The 25473-nt window shown below is 35.3% G+C and overlaps 1 protein-coding gene across 1 annotated transcript in view; it reads left to right on the top strand.

Moving 5' to 3' along the window:
* Positions 1 to 4863: 4863 nt before the first annotated feature.
* The window catches only part of KIF21A (kinesin family member 21A), a 71811-nt gene continuing 51201 nt past the window's right edge, over positions 4864 to 25473 (top strand). Inside the window, exons 1-13 of the mRNA XM_077753651.1 lie at positions 4864 to 4924; positions 5934 to 6082; positions 7271 to 7278; positions 7692 to 7914; positions 8030 to 8212; positions 9776 to 9925; positions 10641 to 10775; positions 11332 to 11499; positions 13539 to 13654; positions 18166 to 18361; positions 18740 to 18929; positions 19293 to 19356; positions 24502 to 24705. Of these exons, the coding sequence (XP_077609777.1) occupies positions 4864 to 4924; positions 5934 to 6082; positions 7271 to 7278; positions 7692 to 7914; positions 8030 to 8212; positions 9776 to 9925; positions 10641 to 10775; positions 11332 to 11499; positions 13539 to 13654; positions 18166 to 18361; positions 18740 to 18929; positions 19293 to 19356; positions 24502 to 24705 (1847 nt within the window). The remainder of the gene's footprint in view (positions 4925 to 5933; positions 6083 to 7270; positions 7279 to 7691; positions 7915 to 8029; positions 8213 to 9775; positions 9926 to 10640; positions 10776 to 11331; positions 11500 to 13538; positions 13655 to 18165; positions 18362 to 18739; positions 18930 to 19292; positions 19357 to 24501; positions 24706 to 25473) is intronic.

The raw sequence follows: 25473 nt of genomic DNA, 5'->3' as shown, positions 1-25473 counted from the left end.
GTTGTATTATACTTCTATTCCTTACCTAAATAGTTTTACATTTAACTGTTCTAAAAACTCAAGGCATCCAAAAGGTATTTTGAAAAATATGGCAATAGTTTGGAGAGCCTAAGAGAAAATCATGCATACCATGTTGGAAGGCTCAAATGGGTTTAAAATGATAAAGGTGCCTTATAAAGGGGCTGACTTGGAGAATTTTCAGGTGGTGCTGTAGCAACAATAAGAACAACACTTTATATCTACATAGACTTTGACACATATTAACTCATTTGTTCAACATTCTTTGATGTGGATATTGCAGTCATAATAGTACCATTTTTTAGACAAGGAAACTGAGGCTAAGAGAGTGACTTGCCAAAAAAGGTCCTAGTTAGTTTGTGTTAAGACCTGTGAAAGTCTGAGATTCTACCCTATTTATAAGTTAACAATCTAGTCTGTTACTGTTTCATGTATAGTGGCAGAAGCAGGGGAATCTAACAAGATTCCTGAGTTAGAGACAGAGCATTATAAGCTTCATGATGATTTGAACTGCTTCCCAATTCTCCCACTTTCCCAGTTCATGGAGGTAATGCAGGTAGGCCTATTATATGGATGCCTTGAAGGCCATAGGGCATTGAGAAACATAGACTTGGGGAGTCACTGATTTGATAGTAAGCAGAAGCAAGCTAGCTCTTTGTCAGGTGGAAGACATTATCCCTAAAGGTTGCTAGCAGTAAATGTGACTTTGAGAAATGAATCTTTTTTTTTTTATTTAATATCATGGGGTTTTTTTTTTTTTAAACATTTTACTTTATTTTTTGAGAGACAGAGAGAGACAGCACGAGCAGGGGAGGGGCAGAGAGAGAGGGAGTCACAGAATTCTGAAGCAGGCTCCAGGCTCTGAGCTGTCAGCACAGAGCCCGATGCAGGGCTCAAACCCACAAACTGAGGGATCGTGATTGAGCCAAAGTTGGATATTTAACCCATTGAGCCACCCAGGCATCCTGAGAAATGATTTTAAAAAGAGCGATCAGGGTCTTGTATTCTTGGCATATCCAGCAAGTATGTGCAGGGATGCTCTTGTCTCATGGTGGATTGCTCCCTTGAACAGTATGTGGCAGAATTAAATGTTAAACTCCATTATTTTGAGTTTGATGACTAAAATTCTAGCTGAACAAGTAGCAACAATAAGTCCCTCACACCCACCCCCATATATTTATCTTCTTTTTTGGTCCTATCAAGAATATCTTGAAACTAGTTCTCTTAGCTTATTTGATACACTCAGTTACTAAAAATCAGTTATTGTTATTATGAAGGTAGAACAGAAAACAGCCCAATGTAAGGAAAACACACTGGACTCAGTCTCAGAATCTCCCCTAATCTTTACAAGCTACTGCCACTGCAGGGAGCTGTGTTGATATTTTTATGAATGAAGTTCCTTGTTCCTATGGCACAGGTACATTCGCTATAAAAGTTGAAGGGAATGATAGAAACCATAAAGAAATAAGGAACAAATGGTGTAACTAATGGTGGATATGAGAAAAAAATGGTTGTTTATTGATACTTCTTTTAAGTCAGGATTTTGCTTTCTTTTAAAGTTTGTTTATTTTTGAGACCGAGAGGGAGAAAGAGAGAGAAGCAGAGAGAGAGAATCCCAAGCAGGCTCCACACTATTAGCATGGAGCCTGATGCCGGGCTTGAGCTCATAAACCACAAGATCTTGACCTGAGCTGAAATCAAGAGTTGGATGTTTAACTGACTGAGCCACCCAAGTGCCCTAGGATTTTGCTTTCTTAAAGGAACAATTAAAATAGTTTAAAAGGACCTTGGGAATATTAAATCTAGGCTCCCCATCTTCTAGATTAGAAAATTGAGACATAGGATGGTTGAATATTTGGTCAAGATCAGGTTTCTGGTAACAGAGTAAAGTGATGAAGCAACATTATTGTGATAATCACATGCCCAGTATTGAAATCCACCCCCCCCCCTTTAACTAGAGCAGTTTATAGAATTCAGTTAGTAAATGCTGAATTACTTTGTTTTTATAATTGAATAAAGTCTATTATCTGTCTTCAAAGAATTCATTTGCTAGTAGAGCAATAAGAATTCATTTTGATACCTATTATTCTAAAATCATGTACAAATTATATAGATTAATTCAAGCTTAGAGTGGTCAGGGAAAGCTTTATAAAGGTACAGATGTTTGAGCTAGGTCTTGAAAAATTACAAAGAGGTTTCTGTGCAAAGAGATGAAGGTTTGGCATTCCAAGCAAAGCAAGAACCACATACATTGGAATGGTGAATAAAAGTATGTAAGTTGACCAAGAAATGATCAATGGTTGGATGTAGCTGGATGTAACTGGAATTCAAAATGGAATGACAGGTAGAATATAGATTAGGAAAATATTAGATACCATGCTAAATAATTATGTCATTTTGAGGAGAAAACTCTGACATTTTAAGGGAAGTTGGCATATGAGGTACAAAAGAAAAAGAGTGGTCCAGAAATCAGAATGAGTAAAAAAAGAAAAGGATGTCATAAAAGCCAACGGCAGATAAAGATTTGAGAAATATGATACGAGAAGAGTAGCAGAATATGCCACCCCAAAATATGCCACTTTGGCATAAGGATTATTTTGAGTGGAAGGCAATTAAAAGAAAAGATACAAGGAAAGATCTCTGCCCTTCTATTTGTCTAAAAGCAGGACATAAATTTGTAATGATGTTCCCCCTCCCCTCTGGAACAGGAAGGACAGAAGTTAGTCACTAGAAATGGTATCAGAGGACCCTACATAACAAACTTCACTAGTTAGGCCTTATCTTCCATTAGTTTCTCCAAACCTTCCCACTGTTTGCTGTCCTAGAAACTCAGTCCTTTTTTTTTTTTGTTAATATGCCAAATAAGTCCAAGTTCTAACCACTTTCTGAGTTATTCATCACTGGATATTCCCATGTGTATGCCTAATACACATGTAAATAAACTTCTGTTTGTTTTTCCTTTGGTAATCTGCCTTTTGTCAGTCTAATTTACAGAGCTGCAGCCAGTAGAACCTAAGAGGATAGAGAGAAAAAATTTTCTCATCCCCTACAAGTTGTAAGTAGGGTCAAATGCTGAAGAGAGGTTAGATAGGATGAAGACTAAAAAGGATCCACTTTACTGGGAAATGAAAAGTACCTCTTTCTGAGCAGTTTCAGTAGAGTGTGAGAGCAGAAGCTAAAAGGCAACTGTATGTCAAGGAAAGATTTAGAGGTGAGAAAATGGAGACATTTGTTCATGTGTTTTTATCTTAAAATTGAATAACGAATATTTGTATCATATTCTGTTTCAAGCCTTGAATTTTTGCAAACTAGATACAATAAATTACTTTTCTATTTTCTGGATGGCTCCTCATGGGTTTTCCCTTTCAGACCCACCCATTGGTCTTTGGTCCACAAAGGATAAAGGGTCTGTACCTCATGCTAAAAAAAAGCACATTCTCTAGCAAAACTGTCACTATTTTCCATAACTGCCTCACTCTGCCTGCATTCATTTCCAATGTAACATTTTTTTTAAAAACCTAAGTAGAGCTAGATCATCTGTATTAGCAAATTAATATTATAAGTAGAGCCCACATGATTGTTGGCGTTTATAATATAATATTGCTATGTAATATGAGAATATCTTACTCTAAATATTTATGACATAGATTTTATGCATAATAGTTTTTCTTTAAGAAGCAGTTTCAAATGTTATCTACTTGTATAATCCACATTTGGAAAAACCTGCAAGGCCTTGTTACTATTTATTATTGTTAATCTTAACCGAAATGTTAACACTGATTATGTCTTAGTGTTGGGTTTAGATGAATGTGTTTAATGTTATTTTTACATAAAAATACTTAAAAAGGAGGTATTTCAAAATATTTAATAAGTGTCAGATTCTATTTTTAGTCTGTTATTTCCCAGAAGGGTTGATTATATTTCATCTGTATATAATTTCAAATTATAGTTTTGAAATTGAATTTTGTAGCTGGGTAAATTTCAGACTCTTCACATTATTAAAGCAGGTGAATTGGCTTGGGTTAGAACTTCATGTGAGAATTCTTAACTTGAGTATAAAGTTAGGGAGTTGTAGAGTTTAGTATATGTGCTGCCGAAGCGAGCACGGGAGTTGTAGAGTTTAAAATACTAATATTTGAAGGGGAATTGAAAGGGTGAATATATTTCCAGCCTTTGAAATATAGTCAACCTCCAATTGTCTACATGTGCAGGAGACCATCCCCTTCTAGGTAGGAGTTTCTCAGACTTTCAGGGAAACTGCCATTGCCTAGATCCAGTTGAAAAGAATTCCACCCATCTTGCTGGTTTTTAAAGCCACTCCCTCTCCCTGCCCATGCAAATGGGTGGAATTGCACATCATCCATGCTTCAAACACAATCCTCCTTGCCATTAGCAAGGATAAGAATCAGATGAATAGAGGTTAGGAGATTAAGTTCTGAATGGCATTGACATTCTAAAATTGATTTTCATATCTGCAATTCAAATGGCATCCACTTTTTCTTTGTTATGTTAAAATGAAATTAAGAGTATCTTAATAGCCAAATAAGTTAGCCTATGGTTATAATAATTTACTTAAAATTAATGAGGCACTGATTTCAGATAGTAACCCAGTACTCATTTTCATTTAGACAGTTTGTGTTTATTTTTATCTGTTTTATTACATGGGATTTGTTAAGCTTCACAGAACAGCTATAAAGAAGGGAGAGAGCAGAATCCTGGGGGCATGAGGAAGAGAGAGAAAGCCTGTGTTCAGATACAACTTTATGTTGGACTGCAAAGAGCAAGAGCTTTTTAAAGATATGAAATTTAAACAGAGACTGAAAACATGAGATAGTCAGGCTGGAAATGGAGTTGGGAATTGAGAGGGTGGAGAAGTGTCCAGAGGAAGAGAGCAGTATATTTGAAGGTACAGAGAGCATAGCTTATTAGAAAACTGGTTAAAAATAAGACATCCCAACCACCATTATCGACAATCAGATCCTTTATTTCAGAGATGAAGCATGGCAAGATGAAAGACTACAGAGGGATTTAGGAATGCACTGAATGATTTAAGCAAGGTAGTGACCTGATCAACTTCATATTTTACAAATATCACTGACATTGCAATGTGTGGAACAGGTTGGTGGGGGCAAGAATTGACACAGGCAGGCTAGTGAAGAGATTTGCAATAATCCAAGTAAGAGATAATGGTGGTTTTGATGGGGAAGGAAAGAAATTGGTGGGCTCTTGACTATTTCAGAGACAGTTAATAGCTCTTGAAGATCAGTTAAGTAGATGGAATAGGAAAGGGAGAGAAATTGAGGTTGACTCTCCTGTTTTTAGCTTGGCAGCAGTCAGGATGGTGATTTTCCCAAGAAAGATGAGGATTTTGTTATAGTTTTCATGTCATAATTGGATGAAGTAAGATAGGAAAAAGGGAGTTTGAAAAGAAGACACCACTCATCAAGAAAACAGGTTCCTTTGGAACCAGGGAGCCAAAGCTACTACTACCATTAGCTGTTTCTGTAGTACATGGTTGTAGCTTCATCTAAGAAACCCTTTTTTAATTTGTTATATCATTTTAGTTTTATAGCAGTATATAAATATTATTTTACTTCCCCCTTTTTAATAATACAGTACCTTGCAGGGGCGCCTGTGTGGCTTAATTGGTTAAGCGTCCGACTTTTGCTTAGGTCATGATCTCGCGGTTCGTGGGTTCGCGCCCCGCATCGGGCTCTGTGCTGACTGCCAGCTCAGAGCCTGGAGCCTGTTTCAGTCTGTGACTCCCTCTCTCTCTGACCCTCCCCTGCTCACGCTGTCTCCCTCTCTCTCTCCTAGAAATTAATAAAAACATTTAAAAAAAATAATACAGTACCTTGCAGTCAAGTAGTGTTAAATCTAAAAGGAACCTTGGAAATTATAGTTTCTATCCCTAGGTGAGGAAACTGGAGCTCTGAGAGAAAGACTGCATGATGGCTGTGGAGTGACAGAGCTAGTTAAACCCAAGTCTTCTAATGGCTACTCTCTTGCTCTTTCTACAGTATCTAGCCAGCTCCACATTGACTATTGTGTTCCATTAAAACAAGTAAGTGAAATTGAAGATTGATGAAAGAAGAATAGCGTTATCACAGAGGAAAGAAAAAATACATAAATAAATGTATTGTTAACACATTTTTTTGGTAGTATAAAATTCTATTTTAGATAACCAGAGTTGCAGAAATTCTGTCCCTTTTCAGTATCAGCTTCATATCCTTCCATTGACCTATCCTGATGAATCTGAAAGGGTTAAAATTCAGGCGTTCTGGACTTAGGTTTGGTTTTATCTCTGTCTAATAAATTGATGAACCCATTCCACTTCTATTGACCCCATTAAAAAAAAACAGATCTCAAAAAATTAAAAACATGGAACTAGATTCCTTTAAAATCCTTTATTTTGTCTGTACTTATTATTTTATGTTTTCCGTCACTGGTTGTCTTTACTCTCTTCCTTAAACTGCTGCTGATTTTCGTGGCAAATAGGAATCTTTTAAAAAGCCTAGGTACAGTAAGTCAGTGATGTGTATGTCCAAGATAGTCCCTTTTATAGATTAAATATAATAAGACTGTATTTTGGTTGGTTCTCTTAGCAATGTATCACCATGCTTACTTTTCTTCATTGAAAATAGGCCTTGAAATCAAAAAGAGAAGCAAAAGCAGAGGGTCCTAGAATCTGGAGCAGATGGAAGTGGATGTAGGGTGGGTGTAATGCTGTGGTTTTCCCAATAGTTGGAGGACACCCTAGGAGATGTGCTTGACGATTCACTGGGTTTTGGAGAGAAAATACTGGAACTTCTTTTTGTATTTATTTTTAATTTCTTCCTTTACAAAATTCTGCTTTTGTGTATATCACAATACATGATATATCAATAGAGTATATGCATATCATTTATAATGAATACATCTACATATATATTATGGGAGTGTGCTTCAAGATGTAAAGCTGACAGAAGGAAGTAGTTAAATAAGTTTGGAAACCATGGGTGAAGAATTTGCTAAAAAGACAAGTCAAGGGCATCAAGATAAAGATGAGATTTTTAATTTTTCACTGTTGGGTATTGTCTTCCCTGGAAATAAAGAGAAGAAATTTAAAACAAAAACAACAACAAACAACAGCATTTTGGTGGCAGAATTTACTTAACTGAATCTTTACCTGTTACAGAGTTGTGGAAAAGTATTCACCCACAAAAGTATTTAATTTTAAGATTAATTTTATTCTTGTTCATGATTCTTTCAGATTGTCAAGTAACTTATACTGAAATAGACTCAGTATAATTTAATTTATTTAAACTTTTCAACTGAAGCAGTAGTAGATTACATTACTGTTTTAAAAACATTTACCTAGGGGCACCTGGGTGGCTCAGTGGGTTAAGCGTCCAGTTTTTGGCTCAGATCATGATCTCCCCATTGGTGAGTTTGAGTCTGCATTGAGCTCTGAGCTGTCAGCACAGATAGATCCTGTCCCCCTTCAGATCCAGTGTCTCCCTCTCAGCCCTCCTGCCTGTGCTCTCTCTCTCTCTCTCATGCGCGCTCTCTCAAAAATAAAAAATAAATAAATAAATAAATAAATCATTAAAAAAGTTTGGCTAGGAATTTTTAAGTCTTTTTTTCCAGTTTTTCCCCATTTATTTTATTTTTTTCCCAATTATTTCTCACAGAATAAGACCACAGCTTGCCAAAGAGAAGATTGAAGGATGCCATATATGTACATCTGTCACACCAGGAGAACCTCAGGTCTTCCTAGGGAAAGATAAAGCTTTCACTTTTGATTATGTGTTTGACATTGACTCTCAGCAAGAGCAGATCTATACTCAATGTATAGAAAAACTAATTGAAGGTTGTTTCGAAGGATACAATGCTACAGTTTTTGCCTATGGACAGGTAAGTACCAAATTATTTTCATAGAAGCTGTAACTTCTCAGAAGTTCGTTTTGTTTCTTTAAGTTATATTATTACACTAAGCATGCATTTTTATTTGTTCTGTTCTTTTATTCAGACTGGAGCTGGAAAAACATATACAATGGGAACAGGATTTGATGTTAACATCATGGAGGAAGAACAGGGTATTATTTCTCGTGCCGTTAAACACCTTTTCAAGAGTATTGAAGAAAAAAAACACACTGCAATTAAAAATGAGCTTCCTCCTCCAGATTTTAAAGTGAATGCCCAATTCTTAGAGGTAATAGTCTAATTGTGTTACTAGTTTCCTTTACATTTTATCCTTAAGACCATAGCCCTTATGATATTATACTCCCAGTTTCTAGTATAGTTTTGGCCTTAGGGCTCAATAAATAACATTTGAGTAAATTAATAGGTTAGTAGTAGCAATAGATAATAAGTAATAAGTATTCTTCTTGTAAGTATTAAAAATTATAAACACTTGAACAATGTTCTAATGTAGGTAGGCTGACAAAGCTCTGGGAACTAAGTGACTAAGAAGGAGCAACGGTGTGTGGAATAATAGAATGAAGGCTGTAGTACTGACTGGGCTATAAAAGCTAGTATTCCTGCTAGTATGTCCAAAGATCAGGGCAGATTTTGATTAATTTAGGGCAGTGCAGTGTGGTGGGAGGAACATGACAGTAAGAGGGCATTTAGGATTTGAGCACTATTGCAGTTAGGTGGATGGCAACATTATAATTCTAGGTGCTCAGTCCAAAGAAGGTTCTAGTCTAGTTCTAGTCTAGATTACCTGAGCTAGTCATTTTGATCATTAATAAAATTTTTCAGCATTATATAGCACAAAATAGAAAACATAATTCAAATTAACATCAGTTATCTTCCTGCTGGTTTTAATGGACATCCCAATTTAGTAAAAACTAAGAATGATGTAACTGTATATTTCTGCCAAAAGAAAGGTAGTTAATGGTGGAAATGAAAAGACAGTGTTCTTGTGTCTTCTCTTTCATCCTCCAAAATGCTGTTAGGCATTGTGACTTTAAGCATGTAGATAGAAAAATAGGTGTATGCACCCTTTTCTAAGGTGGTGCTTCAATCTTCTTAGCCACTATTGACAGAAACACTAATATTGTTGAGCTTGGAAAAATACTAAGTATTAAATTTTGGATACATTAGGAAATGTGGTAAGGCAACAGGAAATATTTTTAGCTAAAGTAGTAAAAATTCTTAAATTTTCCCCTAAGCTTAGGATTTGTCTGCATTTGGTATTTACACATTTACTTATATTTATCAATATTTGTTTATCTCTTACAAATGATTAATAGATCATGTTAGCTAGTCTTCAACTCATTAGTCATGATTAACTAATTTATTGTTCTTACTCTTATAAAGAAATCTGGCATTTATTTGTATTTGTAATAATAATACAAATTTTGTTTTATTTTTATTTTATTTATTTGTATTATTTTTATGTTATTTTGTTTTTAAAAAAATTTTTTTAATGTTTTATTTATTTTTGAGAGAGAGAGAGAGACAGCATGAGCAGGGGAGGGTCAGAGAGAGAGGGTGACACAGAATCTGAAAGAGGCTTCAAGCTCTGAGCTGGCTGTCAGCACAGAACCCGATGCAGGACTTGAATCCACGAACTGTGAGATCACGACCTGAACTGAAGTTGGACATCAACCGACTGAGCCACCCAGGCGCCCCTTTATTTGTTATTTTGGAGAAATGTTATTATGAAGACATTTCAAGATATGTTTGAAAGATAATATTATGCAGTGTATGTTAATAGCCATGAGGCAATTTCTGCTGAAATTAAGCTTATGATATTTCTTTGTTATAGCTATATAATGAAGAGGTCCTTGATTTATTTGATACCACTCGTGATATTGATGCAAAAAATAAAAAATCAAATATAAAAATTCATGAAGATTCAACTGGAGGAATTTATACTGTGGGAGTCACAACACGTACTGTGAATACAGAATCAGAGGTGACATTTATGTTAAAGTTAAAATAGAGCATATTTAGTTTAATTTAGTATCAGCTTTACTGCTAGTTTGCTTAAGATCAAGATATGAAATTTGTATCATTATATTGAATATGGAGTTAAAATCTTGTCTTCTTCCCCCATATTTTTTTATATCAGTATTTTATTATCTAAAATGTCAGGGTTATGGTAAAGTCAGTACATTTATCATAGCATCAAAAGAATCTAAGATGATGGATGTATAGTTTTTTTTTTCACAGATAGAGAAAGGGACTTAGTTCATTGAAGGTGAAGGATGAGACCTCAATTTTTTTGTACCTTTTGCTGTTACATATGCCGGACTATATCATGGTTCTTAAAGGGAAACTGTTAAGAAAAGTTACAGAAAAATATTTCAAGAGAAGATACAGAGGGCCTAAAAAATTCATGTTGTTGCTCAGTTTGTTCCAAAGCGTTCTTCTGTAACAGTTTTGGAATGGAAGCTGCAAATGTCAGCAAATGACAAACAATGGAATCTCAGTGTTTTCTCCTATTAAAAAAATAATACACTATTATACCGAGAAGTTCAGCTTGAAAAGGGCCGGTAACTGAAATAATATGAAAATCTACATCTTTTACAGACCCTCATATGGTGGGTTTGGGACAGTAGCTCCGAAATCTGATCGTATGGTATTGTGTTTAAATATTGTTCAAATAAATCTTTCTTTCCCTTTCCCAGATGATGCAGTGTTTGAAGCTGGGTGCCCTATCCCGGACCACTGCCAGTACCCAGATGAATGTTCAGAGCTCACGTTCACATGCCATATTTACCATTCACTTGTGTCAGACCAGAATGTGTCCCCAGATAGATGCTGTGAGTTTTTGGTTCTAATTTCTTAAACTTGCAGGCTTCGTTTTCCTAAAAATCCACGTAAATCCGAGGAGAGTATATTTGAACCAAATTTAGTTTGGCTAATCGTTCCTTTTCCTAATGAGATGTCTCTGATCCTGTTTAAACTGAAGCTGGCCAACCATGTAAGATTTTGAAATAAAACATTAGTAAGTGTCTGCAGCAACCATAAAGCAAGCTGCAGCTTTGTGGTGATGGATGTAGTCATCTGAGACCCTTTCCTATTGAGGACTGTGTACTACAGCTTTCTCTTCATCATCATAAACAAAGCCTCAGTTCCTATCAGCTGGTTTCTGATTGTCAAGCTCCTTTCTACTTTTGTCTAGGCTTCTAATTGCCAGAAGATTTTTTTTGCATTTACATTTATTTGGCTATTTGCCTATTTTTGAACATTATATGTATTAGACATATTTACTTATGTTTAATTTATTTAATATATGTTTAATAAGGGCAAGGTAGGGTTGGAGGATATTTAGTGTCACACTAATAAAATATTTTTTATTGTTTTCCTCAATCGCAGGAAAATGTGACTGACAATAAAGTGATTTCTGAATCATCGCAGATGAATGAGTTTGAAACCTTGACGGCAAAGTTCCATTTTGTTGATCTGGCAGGATCAGAAAGACTGAAGCGTACTGGAGCCACAGGCGAGAGGGCAAAAGAAGGCATTTCCATCAACTGTGGACTTGTAAGACGAAGACTACAGCTTTGTGCTGAGAATATCTTAGAGCTTTTCTATTGTCCTTTCCCCTTTTTGTAACATACATAAGACACACCTGGAAATCCTTCATTCACTGAGCTGAGAAATGAAAGTTACAGTAAACTTACAAACTTAGGAGTAATGTACTGAATTTTGATCTCCTCACATTATAAGCGTTTTTTTCTTCAAAACATTGCTAATTTTCATGTGTGAAAATTTGGTTGGATTAAATTTTATGCTATATATGCAAAAAATGATATATTTAGTAAAAATGATTTTTAAAATTCTTCCCTCCGTTAGGGGTGCCTGGGTGACTCAGTCAGTTGAGCGTCCTACTTCGGCTCAGGTCATGATTTCACATTTGATGGGTTCAAGCCTCACGTCCGGCTCTGTGCTGACAGCTCAGAGCCTGGAGCCTGCTTCAGATTCTGTGTCTCCTTCTCTCCCTGCCCTTCCTCGCTCATGCTCTGTCTCTCTCTGTCTTTCAAAATTAAATAAATTTAAAAAAAGTTTTTTAGTTCTTTCCAACTTTAAAAATATATTGTCAAAATTAATATTTTAATATTCAGTATTAAAGTTTTTGCTAACATTTATGACCATCAATTTATTTTGGGAATTATAATCAATTTTTTTTAGAGTCATGATTGTTTTAAAATGGGAACTTTCCTAGATTCTATAGGAATTAAGCTTAATACCATGCCACCTAGTGGTGTTATGTGGAAGAAAGGTTTTAAGGCTAAGTTTTTATATAATAAATCTTTTCCTATTGACTTCATTATAAAATTGGACATTTGTTTCTGCATAAAAGTAACGGCATCCCTAAATTTCTGTGATGTAAACAGCATTGGGGCCTGTGCTTTCTGCTTTCTTTCTTTCCTTCTCTTCCTGGAGCTGGGGGACTCCAGTCAAATGGTCCTATTTTGCAATTGTCCAATAAAATTTGCTCCTAGTGATTGCAACCCTTTAGTGTTGACATTAACAACGAAGGCTGAGTAGAGAGAGCCAGATCTCCCAACCCCAACACTCAGCTTGATGCTTCCACCATATGGTTGAATGTTGTGTGAAAGGGAGTCACCTGGATCCTGGACTTTGTGTATTGATCTGAATTGCTTAGGAGAAAAACATGGTGGAATCGCCATTTGTGCTGTCAGGAAAAGACAAAAGCCATTGATCTCTTTTCCTGTTTAGGCCACTGAAGTACGTTCGGATACATCTGGTAGAGTTTCAGTGTGGCCAGTGGTTAAAACTGAAGCTTCCCTGGTGAATGGCCGACTAAAACTCAGTGTAATGCTGATGTTGGTCTCTGCAGGATCCACTGGCCCGACAAAGGCTTGGTTATAACTGTTTGCCTTACTGAAGGCGAGTGTGAGTCGGGTGCAGGATAGTGCTTATGCTGTAGGTTCTAGTTTAGTTCAGTAAGAAAAACAGGAGTGGCAGGAGGAGGGACTAGACATTCAACAATTTGACCTACTTTAAAAATATTGGATGCTTAGCATGTAGATTCATTGTATTTCTTAAGACAGCTATTCTTGTGTTAGGAACACTTTTTCAATGAAATCATACTGATATTTTTATTATGGTTAAAGAAGATTTTGTTTTACCATAAGGAAGCTATATTGTAATAACAAAGTTTCATGAATCTGCTAAACTAACAGCATTTTATTTCTTCATTGAGTTGAGAAGAAGTTGAAACGTGAAATGACAGTTTTCTGGAGATACAGCCTGATACTCTCACAATTCTAGGGATGGTTATTTGTCACCAATTTTATAGCATTTCTCTTTTTACAGAAAATCTCTGAGTAGAAGTTTAAGTATTTGTGAGGATAGGTATATTATAGTACTAAATTTTGAGTGGTTTCATTTTTTAGTAGTTAATATAGAAAACTTTGAAGTATACTTCATATTCCAAAAATACAAAACCAAACACAGGTGTTCTCAATTCTGTCTCCACATTATTTTCTATAAGCTTTTTTATTTAAAGGTGTTATAATTGCTAAAGTTTTATCACTTTCTTCCCTCTGTTTCAGTTGGCACTTGGCAATGTAATCAGTGCACTGGGAGATAAGAGCAAGAGGGCCACCCATGTCCCCTACAGAGATTCTAAGCTGACAAGATTGCTACAGGATTCCCTCGGGGGTAATAGGTATGCATCAGTGATTATCCTCCAGACTCCTGAATTTNACGCCCCTACTCCTGAATTTTAATTACTCATTAAGTTTAAAGTAAATTTAAAGTGATTTATGAGAATTGTTTTTATTAGAAAGCAAATTAATAGAATGAGGAACTAATAATTTGTAAGTACCCAAAATGTATGAGTCCTTTTGTATATGGTTATTTCACAATATCCTTAATAATATCCCCTGAGGTCAAGTTATTGTTCCTCTTTTACAGAAAAGGAAATTAATTCAAATCCTGAGAGGTTAAGTAATTCATTCAAAGTCACTTAGTTTATAAGCCTAAGAGAATTTTGTTGAAAAGTAAGTGATGTCTTTTAAATAATTAAAAGTAATTAAATATTCATACTTTTTACAAAATCTTCTAAAATTTGGTATTTCTTTACATGTGGAAAAACTTTTTTTAAATGTTAATTGAATGAAATACAGGATGTTTGCTGTTTATTAATTTTGCCGATATCACTGATAGTCCTCATTTTCCATACTTTGCATCACTCTAATACGTTTCATCAGCTAAACTCATTCTTTTGATAATTCATCCCTTTTTATAAATATCAACATGTTTGCTTTACAAGCGGAAGCATTTTTGGCATTTAAATTTAATCATAGTGCAATTCAACAAGTTACAGACAACCACAGTGAAGCTTCAATGTTTTCAATGGCCTGACACATTTTTTGGGAAGATCATTAGATACTGTAAAATGACCTGGTAATTAGACTTGCAAACTTCCTTTTTGAACAACTGTTATTCAAAGAATTTTGATAATGTAAAATCTACTTGGATTTAGGAGTAAAGTTTTGTCTTATAGACTTCAATTGTTTTAATGATCTTATTATTTTTATTATGTCTTCCTTTTATGTAGTGTTTGCGTTGTCTTAACTCATCTGTCTCCAAGCATATTCTGTGTATAAATACAATATTGCTTCCTTTGTTGCATTTTTCTTTTCCTTTATATTCTTAGGCTGACCTTCAGTATCATTCTGGGTCTTATTATAATAAGACACCAGTTTTTGTTTTTTAAGCCAAATAGAAGTTTTTCAAGTTTGCTAAATTGGAGTTCTTTCCTATATTTATTTCCTAACTATAAAACAGAGATGATAAATGTCCTCCCTTTGTAATTTTCAAATATTTCAGTCCTTCAGTTTGCTTACGCTGTAAGCAATCTAAGATATTTGCACTGTGGGTCTTGAATTTCCCTGGAGTTTCAGATTGGCTGCAGCTAAATACAGATTGGCTACAATCTCCAATATCCCCCACCCATTTCTGAACTGATGCTAACTCTTCAGCAGAAAAGACCCCTTCTAACTCTATCCTAGTGAGCCTCAATTCCTGCTTAAAATTTTGAGGTTGAACTTCTAGTAAAAGCGTTATATTTTGTGTAAGGCTTAGTGAACAGAATACCTTTGTTTTGTAAAGTTTGTATAAATTACTCTTTTTAAAAAAATGTTTATTATTTATTTATTTTGAGAGAGAGAGAGTGCATACAGAAGTAGGGAAGGGGCAGGGAGAGAGAGAGAGAGAGAGAGAGAGAATTCCAAGCAGGCTCTGCACTGTCAGCCCAGAGCCCTATGTGGGGCTGATCCCATAAACAGTGAGATCATGACCTGAGCTGAGATCAAGAGTTGGATGCTCAATCAACTGAACCACCCAGGCATCCCTGTACAAATTACTTGTAAAGAAAAATTAGATCAAAGGTATTTGGGGGAATAAGCTGCATCTATTTATGTTATAATTTAGTGACTTTTATTTTTTTTAACCAAAGATGGCTTTCATAAATTTTTAATGTTTAATATAACATTACCACAAGCTTATAGGAAAATTTTTGAAAAATACAGAAAAATATAAAGCACAAATGAAAAAAATTATATTTCTGTTACCTACAAGTAACTACTGTTAACACTGTGATCTATTTCCTAATAGATATAACATAAAATAATATATAGGATTTATTAAAAAAATAATCCATTTAAGTGATATGGTTTCCTTTAAAACGGAGTTGTGGTTTTATATAAACTTTAAAAATAAACAGGTTTAATGTTTTCTTTGAAGTTTTCATAAATACAACCATTTTTGAAATTTGTGTGTTTGGTATTTTATTTAATATGTGATCTTTTCCTTATATAATAGATCTTAGACCCTCTCATTACTGGCTTTCACCATTCTTCTTAATTAAGCACTTGATCCCAGTGCTTCTTAAAATATTTGTGAAGGGGAAATTCTTCTATCCCATTCTCAATTTATGGTGGGTTAGTATTGTGCATGATTATACTCAGCTTGCCCATTTGTGACTTACCATGTAAGTTCGAAGACACTTGAACTCCATTCAATATACAGTCATTAGTTACAGCAAGTTCAAATGTTGTAAAAGTCTAAGATGTCTACTCTCAATTTTGTTATGTATTGTGACCGTGTAACAAATAATTTTCAGACTGGCTCTGAACTGGGGACTGCACTTTGAGTAGTCCCGTTCTCTAATCAGTGTCTCCAACCATCTCTCTCACTGGATTACCTTATTTTCTTTACCAAAAGAAAGAGCTAGAGATGCACGAATTGTTTTAACTTTCTAACCCCCAATAAGTAAATATTATGTATACGTGACACACCTCACTATTACTAATGACTTACTAGGTTCCAAATATTGTGTCACACATGTATACTGACAAACAAAACTTGATGAACCTTATCCTCCAGCAGTTTGGGGTCCAAGAGTTGGGGTCTATCAAATTTAAATAATAATAATAATAAAATCAACAAAAAAGATACACAAAGGACATGAAGAAAAGAAAGAGAGTAGGCAAAATGAGGATTGACTTTTTGGACTAGATGATTTCCGAGTTGAATCTCGAATAAGAGTAAATAAGGATTAACAAGCATTGATAAAGAGAAAGAGATGGGTGGAATGGTGCCCCTTTTAAGAGGGTTACAATGAATGCTATGTTGAGATTACTAGAAGAAGTTGGGAGTGGAAGCAGACTAGGAGGCTACAGATTAGAATTGATAGGCATGAATTTCCTACCTGAGTGGGTAAAGTAGCTGCTTAACTGCAGTTCCTGTACATTTCCCATGTTGATTACAGTAGCCATGTCTGTTTCATTGACAGACATAATCGCTGGGGCATACCAAGCATTTCACTATCCTATTATTTGGTTGGAAAGTAATTCATCATGACCATAAAGTACAATTTTCAATTTATTTCCCTGTGTAATCTAGCTGAAAACTCAAGGAACTTTTGACCACTCAGTCACAAATGAGATTTTACATTATAAAACATGTGGATGTACTAAATACTGTTCTTGTTCAGATGATAGGATTTTATGTAAATTTCTTTACTAATATAAAAATCAGTATACAAGTGATTAAATTAAAAAAACAAAAATGGGGCACCTGGGTGGCTCAGTCGGTTAAGCATCTGAGTCTTGATTTTGGCTTGTGGGAGCCCGACAGTGACCACAAGAAAGCGTGGTTAGGGACGCAGAGATGTGCCTGCACATGGGACTCTCTGCCTGGGCAGATCATGCCTGCAAACAGGATGTTCTGCCAAGGGGCCTGCACATAATATCCAAGGTTAATGATCCGCTCGCACGCGAGGGAACATGCCCTCCTTAGAAATAAGGAGGAGGCTGGAATTGTGAGCAGGCCTCTTAGTAAACATGTTGTGGTCGCTTCCTCCCTTTGCAACCCCTGTCCTTGAAATGTGTTGGGCTACTTGCCCTTATTTGGTAAAGGAATGCATCTTGTAGATTTCAGTTTGTATCCAGTTACCGGGGTATAAAATAAACCGCAAGAGGGGCTTGCATAGAATTGTTCCTCCGGCCAGAGTTGTGTCTTTGTCTGTCTTTTGTGTCTGTCTTGTCTTTGTGTCATTTCATCCGCAACACGGCTCAGGTCATGATCTCATGGTTCGTGAGATTGAGTCCCACATAGGGCATTGTGCTGACAGTGTGGGGCCTGTTTGGGATTCACCCACTCTCCCTCTCTCTTTCTCTCTGCTCCTTCTCCACTTGTGCTCTCTCCCCTCTCTCTCTCAAAATAAATAAATAAACATTAAAAAAACACTACAAGTAAGAAAAAAGGAATAAAAATATAAAATCCTAAAATATAAAGTAGGTAATGAAAGAAATGATTTTTGAATGTAACTTGTCATATTATGGGTAGATTGACTTTTAGAACTATTTCTTTGCATTGCTTCATAATTGTAAAGAAGTGCAAAATATATGCAGTGTACTTTCTCAAAGTATTTTGGATAAAAGAATGATAATATAACCTCATTTCCCCCAGTTTTACCTAAGTAAAAAATCTTTTTCCTTAAGATAGTCTTAAAGCATGGAGGCTTTTAAATTTGCTTTTATTTTTAATGTAGTAGTATCAATCTTTTGGTATCCTGAAGAGAAGATACTATTCAAATGGCAGGATATTAAAAAACGCTTATTTCAGCATTTAATTTTATCTGTAAACCTAATTATTCTTTTTAACTTTCAGCCAAACAATCATGATAGCATGTGTTAGCCCTTCAGACAGAGATTTTATGGAAACCTTAAATACCCTGAAATATGCCAATCGGGCTAGAAATATCAAGAACAAGGTGATGGTCAATCAGGACAGAGCTAGTCAGCAAATTAATGCACTTCGTAGTGAGATCACACGCCTTCAGATGGAACTCATGGAGTACAAAACAGTGAGTGAATGGATTTGACTTCACATTTTGTGGTACATCTTGCAAATGCAGTGATGTCTTTTTGTGATGGTTTATACATATATGTTTCTGGAGTTTCTTGTCTATCAAAATAGTGACTTCCTTCCTTTTGGAGATCAAATCCTCTAGATTTCCTTGTGGGTGACCTTTATTATCATTCAGCGTATCAACCTGACCAAGCTCTTGTTTCAAAAGGCTTCTTGTTCCATCACTTTCTTTAGTGACAAATACACCACAGAGGGATGTAGTAGAGGGTGCTAAAACAAAAGGGTTCTTGGTTGTGAAAGTGTTGTATCCTTAAACAAAACTCTTGTATATTTAAGGTCCCTCAACAAACAGGGAAATGTTTTCCTTTTGTAGGGTAAAAGAATAATTGACGAGGAAGGTGTGGAAAGCATCAATGACATGTTTCATGAGAATGCTATGCTACAGACTGAAAATAATAACCTGCGTGTAAGAATTAAAGCCATGCAAGAGACAGTTGATGCATTGAGGACCAGAATCACACAGCTTGTTAGTGATCAGGCCAACCAAGTTCTTTCCAGAGCGGGTATGTGTGTAAGATGGGATGAATGAAGGACTCTTAGAGGGCAGGGAACATTCTTTGTGGTCTTTAATTTCTTGGAATATTTAAACTAGAAATATCAATCTGTGTATATATAGTCTGTGATTTTAAGGTACATACTTAATTTGTAAATAATACAAATACAAATTGTTTCTTGAAGAAACAAAATGTGGCCTTTGCTTTAATAATAATATTGTATTGTGTGCTTATGTCATTAAGAGTAGGAAATCTGCTGTATGAATTGTATTTTAAAGCATTATTGTTTTGTTTCCATAACATTTTTTCTCCTATTCTGTTTTGTTGAAGTTTTACTTTAAAAAAATCTGAAGTTTATATTTTATCTTGCAGGTGAAGGGAATGAGGAGATAAGTAATATGATTCACAGTTATATCAAAGAAATCGAAGATCTCAGGTGCAGTTCATGTTCTTTAATATGTAATGCACATGTTTTGGGTTCTGCAGTGTAGTAATATTGCTGTGTAATTATTGCTAGTAATATGCTAGTAATATTGCTTAGTAACTATTCACAGTGATATTTCAGCTCTTTGATGAGGTTAAGTTTAGGGGAATAGGTACTTAACCTTTCCCACGGTGTCACATTTCAAACTACTTTTCTCCTTTCTCTTCCCTTATTATCTTTCTATATTATCCTCTTCTCATTGAGAGCTTATCCAACCTGACATACAGGACAGGCAGAGTTCTTATCTGTGAGGTTACCTTTGGTGGCTCCCTCCCTGTGCCTTTTTCCCTGACATTTGGGAATGGCCAACATAAGTAAGTCATTTCTAATTTCTTAAATCTCTCATTACTCCTGTTCTTTTCTACTTTTCCAGCTGTTCTTTATGTGTGACTCATTGAATTCTGACCAATTTTCCTGCCTCTTTGATATACACAGAGGCTCCTCCAACACTCAGTTCATACAACATAGTACAAATGCTCACTGTATGTGAGGCAACATGCCATGGACTGAGCAACTGTGACATAAACAAGGAATTCACAGTCTAGGTGGAGTGACTTACATAAATAGTATATGGAATGACAGAAATCAGTCAAAAGAACACCCATCCCTGGTGTGGGAATGTGGAGAAGACCACTGAATTCAGGCTGGGGTAATACATGTCAGAAAGCAGGTCAGGGACACAATTCATTTCTATAATATTTTCGGGTTCCATGGTCTGCTGTGATGGCTGAGCTACTTTCTCTTGAAGTAGAGCTACAGGTCCATGGGGAGCATCTAAGGCACTCAGATCTCATTGCTGCTGCCCACGTGCAGAAGATAACCAAGTGACCAAGTGGATATCATCTTTCACAGCCGCCCTAACACTGCCCCATCTTGTATTGTGTGCTCTTTCTCTCCTTTGAGCTGTTCTAGAGATTCTCAGACAGAGGCAAGTAGTTTCCATTGCTTCTGCCTCCACAAAGCACAATGGATCCCTTAAATGTTTTAAAGAAGTAAAATTAGGAGCCCCTGTGTGATTCAGTTGGCTGAGCATCTGACTCTTGATTTCAGCTTGGGTCATGATTCTGGGGTTGTGGGATTGAGCCCCATGTTGGGCTCCACAGTGAGCATGGAGCCTGCTTAAGATTCTCTTTCTCTCTCTGTCTCTGTCTCTCTCTCTTTCCATCTCTCGCCCTCTGCCCCTTTCCTCTGCTTGTGCTCTCTAAAAAAAACAAAAACAAAAACAAAAAGTGAAAACAAATAAGATATCTGATGTGGTTGTAAAGTTACTCAAATAACTGTTACTTTTATTTGGTATATATGTATCTTTAGGCTTTACCTTTTTGGTGGAGACTTTTGGGGCATTGAGTCCTGGGTCTAGTCAGTAGCCAATCTGGACTATAGTTTCTATCCTGTGTTGGCAGTGCTCTTTCTTGCCTATTTTCCAAAAACTTATTCTTTGATCTCACTCTAGATCCCATCTTAACTAGTCCTTGAGACATAACTGATAATCTCTGTCTTTCAATCCTTGAAGATTCTTCCTCCTCCTAGGTTGCTTCTCTTTATCTCTTTTATTTCTTTGGCACTCATCAACTATTAAGGCTAATTCTAAGCTCTGGTTCTTGTCTTCTGTTTCTTCTTCTCTTCCTCCTCCTTCTCCTCCTCCTTCTTTATTTAAAGTTTGTGTTTTTTTTTTTTTTTTGAGAGACAGATAGCACAAGTTGAGAAGGGGAGAGAANTAGCACAAGTTGAGAAGGAGAGAGAGAGAGAGAGAGAGAGAGAGAGAGAGAGAGAATCCCAGAATCCCAGACAGGCTCCATGATGCCAGCACAGAGCCTGATGAGATGCTCAAACCCATGAAACTGTGAGATCATGACCTTAGCTGAAATCAAGTCAGACACTTAATCAACTGAGCCACCCAGGTACCCCTATTTCTTCTCTTATAAGGACATATCTAAGCTTGATTTCAATATAAGACAAATGGCTTGACTAGTGTCATTATTTCCTACAAAACAGAATCATTTCTACTCCATCTAGTGGCTAAATACAACCTCTAATATCCTCCTTTTTCAGACCGTTCTTTAAGCCATTTAGAAAACAGAGATGACTCTTGGGCTCTGAGTTCAGGGATCGAAACTTTCTTGGTATAAATTAATAGTTTGTTGTGTTTATCCAAAAATTCTTTGATGGCTCTTTAATTAGGTGTATCCTACTCAGAAGATAGTCTCCTAGGATTGCAAGACTGTGATAATGTATGTGTGGAATAAGCATAAATGAGCTTTGAATTTAAATCAGATTACCTGGATTGATATTTAAGCTTCTATTTATTAATAAGTGTGTAATTTTGGGCAAGTTACCTAATGTCTCTGATGTTAGTTTGTTCATCTATAAGAATGAGGTAATATTGCTAGTCTCAAGGAGTTATCATAGGTCTCAAATGAAAGAACAGGATTTCAGAGTCAAACATGGTATTATTTAGGTCCAAGTTCTCATACTGTGATTTTCCTACTAAATTCAACTCCAATTCATATTTCCATCCAAACTTTTTCTTCAGAAGGCATTTATTCACAGCTCCTTTAACATAATGCACATTTATGTTGATGCATTGCCACTTGGGAATGTTTATATTTTTAATTTTATTCTAATTATAAAACAGTACTAATTTCCTTTTAATAAGTTTTCATGTCTCATTAGTTCTTGTGAAATAATAATGGGTACTAATTAATTAATTCTTGGTTTTGGGAGGTTTAATATGTTTGTGGAAATTTTAGAAAAGATAAGAAGCAAGTATAAAAAAATTAAAGTCATCCATATTGGTACCATTACTAGATCTGATGTTAACATTTTGATATAGCTCTTTAATATTTTTCAATGCATTCTTTAGCAAAATTGATATCAGAGTATATATAGTCCTTTGCTGTCTTTTCTTTGAAATGTGACAAGATATTATGAGCATTTTTAAATGCTGTTAACTAATTTTCTAACATGATTTTTGCATGATTCCATGTGGTACTGTTTTGTCATTGTAACTGATTTATTTAACTAATCCCCTACTGTTAGATAATTATATCATTCCCAACTTTTTGATAAGAATAGTTATTATTAAATACATTATCAGTCTGGTGAGTTTTAAATTCAGTATATCACTGATCCTCATAATAATCATAGGGAAATGTATTATTTTCATTCCCCTTTTACTATGAAAGAGTAAAGATTTTTAAAGACTAGTTGCCCACAATCAAGTGAGTGGCAGAGCTGAGATGCAAGCCCTCAATCTGCTTCTTCCTGAGGACATCTGTATACTTCCTCTCATGACTGACTGCTTGGTCTCCTATTAAATGAAATGCAGGCAGCAGGGTGGGTTGGTGAGTGGGAAGAGAAAGAGAAGGAAAGAGAGACTTGTTATCAAAAAAGACCCAAAAGAACTTCTGCTAATGTGTCTTGGGCTTTGTGGAGTTGATCCCTAAAGATTTCAGCTTTTATCAGTACCAGCATTGAAGAAGCATTGAATATGTGCCTACTGATGCAAACCCAAATTATTACAAAAAATAACTTGTCCGATTATTATAAGAATGAACCAGTACAAGACAGGACATTATTGATAACTAATTTAATATATTTTCATTTATTCCTAGCATTCATTATTATATACCTGAGCTATATTAAAAATACAGAAAATATAAACTTTGACTTTGAGGTTTTATAGTTAAGCTGACATCTTATAGTTAGTTAGGTTATGCTCTTGATTAAAAACATGACACCATCATATTCAGAATTTTCTTTAAAATAACTTTGAAATCATTTAACCTGGAACTTTGTACACAGATACTTAACCATTTTAAAATATTATATTGTTACTCTGCTCACATATGATACCAGACATATAATAAAACAATTCCATTAAAGAATGTAGAGGACACTGATTTGAAATATATATTCACCGACTTATGATACACTCTGTTTATAGCTGAATTCAGCAGTCTCATGAATTACTTTAGCAGACAGTGAAAAAGCACAGAGCTGACTATGTCTTCTAGAGCTTATAACTGCAAATTAATCTAGCATCTTTCTCTGAAATACTTGGACATATGAGAAAAGTGCAATATAGTTTTGACACAGATATAGTAATAGTATGTTCTTATAGCCCCGTGTCAATCACCCTTGTGCTAAATTGACCTTGGAAATCTATTATATTGAAGTAGATAATTGTATTTTTGATCGTTTAAATCAAATAGAAATAAAGTACTGGTCTAGTGGACTCTGAATCCCTTTTTGTTTCAAGAGTCCAGCTCTTTTAGAATCTCATCATTCTGTGTTTTTTGCATATTACTGACAGTACATACATTATTCTCCTGTCATTGTTAGAACTGCTTGAGCAAACAAGAGAATGTTTTCAATTATCAAACTCAGGTTTCCTTGGAGATAGCATCTTTTCCCACACTATGTTTAGGAGCCAGATGTCTTTCAGCCAGTTACGGGCAAGTTTGACTAACTATTCCTTACAAAGATTTGGAAATGCTATTATAGCGTGATGAATGAGGAACTGAAAGAAAGGGGACCATGCTGCTTGTAGATTTTAAGATTAAATGATGGATTTACAAAGCAAGATCTCTAGTGCCTATTGGCCAGAATGCAACTAATCTAATTACCATTGGCACTTTTGAGCACTGAGAATGTTATTTCAAATTTATAATTATTCTGGGAATTAAAAAATTCCTAAACATTAATGTTTGTGAGCACATTTATTTAAAAAAAAAAAAAAACCCTACCTTGTAGCAGTGTTGGAAGTACATTTTGGAAAACTTTTTGGCATAGAAAACAGCATATTTAAAACATTCCCCATTTATTCCCAGAGTAGTCAGATTTGTAGAGACAAAAAGTATAATGGTGGTTGTGAGGGGCTGGGAGGAGAGGGAAATGAGGAATTAATGTTTAATGGGTAGTTGAAGAAAATGAAAAAGTTCTGGAGGTGGATGGTGACCATGTTGGCATAGCAGCATGGGGGTACTGTGCTGCAGAGCTATGCACTTAGAAATGGTGTGGGTGGTAAATTTTATGCTATGAATTTTTTACGACAATAAAAAATGTTTCCTGTTTAAATATATTTTTATTCACCAGGGCAAAATTATTAGAAAGTGAAGCAGTGAATGAGAACCTTCGAAAAAACTTGACAAGAGCCACAGCGAGATCGCCGTATTTCAGCGGATCATCGGCTTTCTCTCCTACTGTACTGTCCTCAGACAAAGAGACCATTGAAATCATAGATCTAGCTAAGAAAGATTTAGAGAAGCTGAAAAGGAAAGAAAAGAGGAAGAAGAAAAGGTAGTGTTATAAAATCACTGCTATATAAATCCCTGTTTTTCTTACTTTTCAGAATATCTTAATTTGCAGTTACAGTGAGTATGCATAGTCTCACAGTATATTAATGAAGAAAATGTCATTTAAATTAGCTAACAATTGCAGTGATGTACTTTTAATTGTTTATCTCTACTTGTATGTAAGAAAAATAATTTTAATTATAATAATATGGTAGCAAGATTTTTAGACTATAAAAAGGTTAAATTTCTATTAGAAATTATTTTATTGTTTTTGAAATAGCTGCTTTTGCATTTCATTCATCTTTTCTGCAAAGCTTGCTCTACCATTACAACTCACTGTTTTCATTTCTTTCCCATTTTCTAATGCAATTAAGTAGTCTCCTGGATATAATCTGATTCCTGTCTAGATTAGTTTAAATAAAGGCTAAACTAATCCATCAGACTGTCATTTAATGTCATTTGGTCTCTTCACTATTTTTTGCAGGGCTTCTAATTTGATTATGTCAAAGTCATTTTTTTTTAGGCTTTTTGAAAATTTCAACAAGGAGTGACTCAGCTTTTCACCACCGTTCTAGGCTTTCTTTTCCTTGCATCCTGATAATATCTTCCTCTGAAATCAATTGGGTGCAAAGAAGAGGAAAATAAAAATTTGACCACTTGTATTGTGTGAGTGGTTAAGTAGTCACAAATTCTTTACATGTTTACATACTGATTATGTGGTGCAGTCACATTACCTACTAAACATATTTTGGACATGCCAGACAAATTAATT

This window comes from Crocuta crocuta, unplaced genomic scaffold (assembly GCF_008692635.1).
Source record: "Crocuta crocuta isolate KB4526 unplaced genomic scaffold, BGI_CrCroc_1.0 scaffold30, whole genome shotgun sequence".
NCBI lineage: Eukaryota > Metazoa > Chordata > Mammalia > Carnivora > Hyaenidae > Crocuta > Crocuta crocuta.
This window is presented reverse-complemented; position numbering and strand designations above follow the sequence as displayed.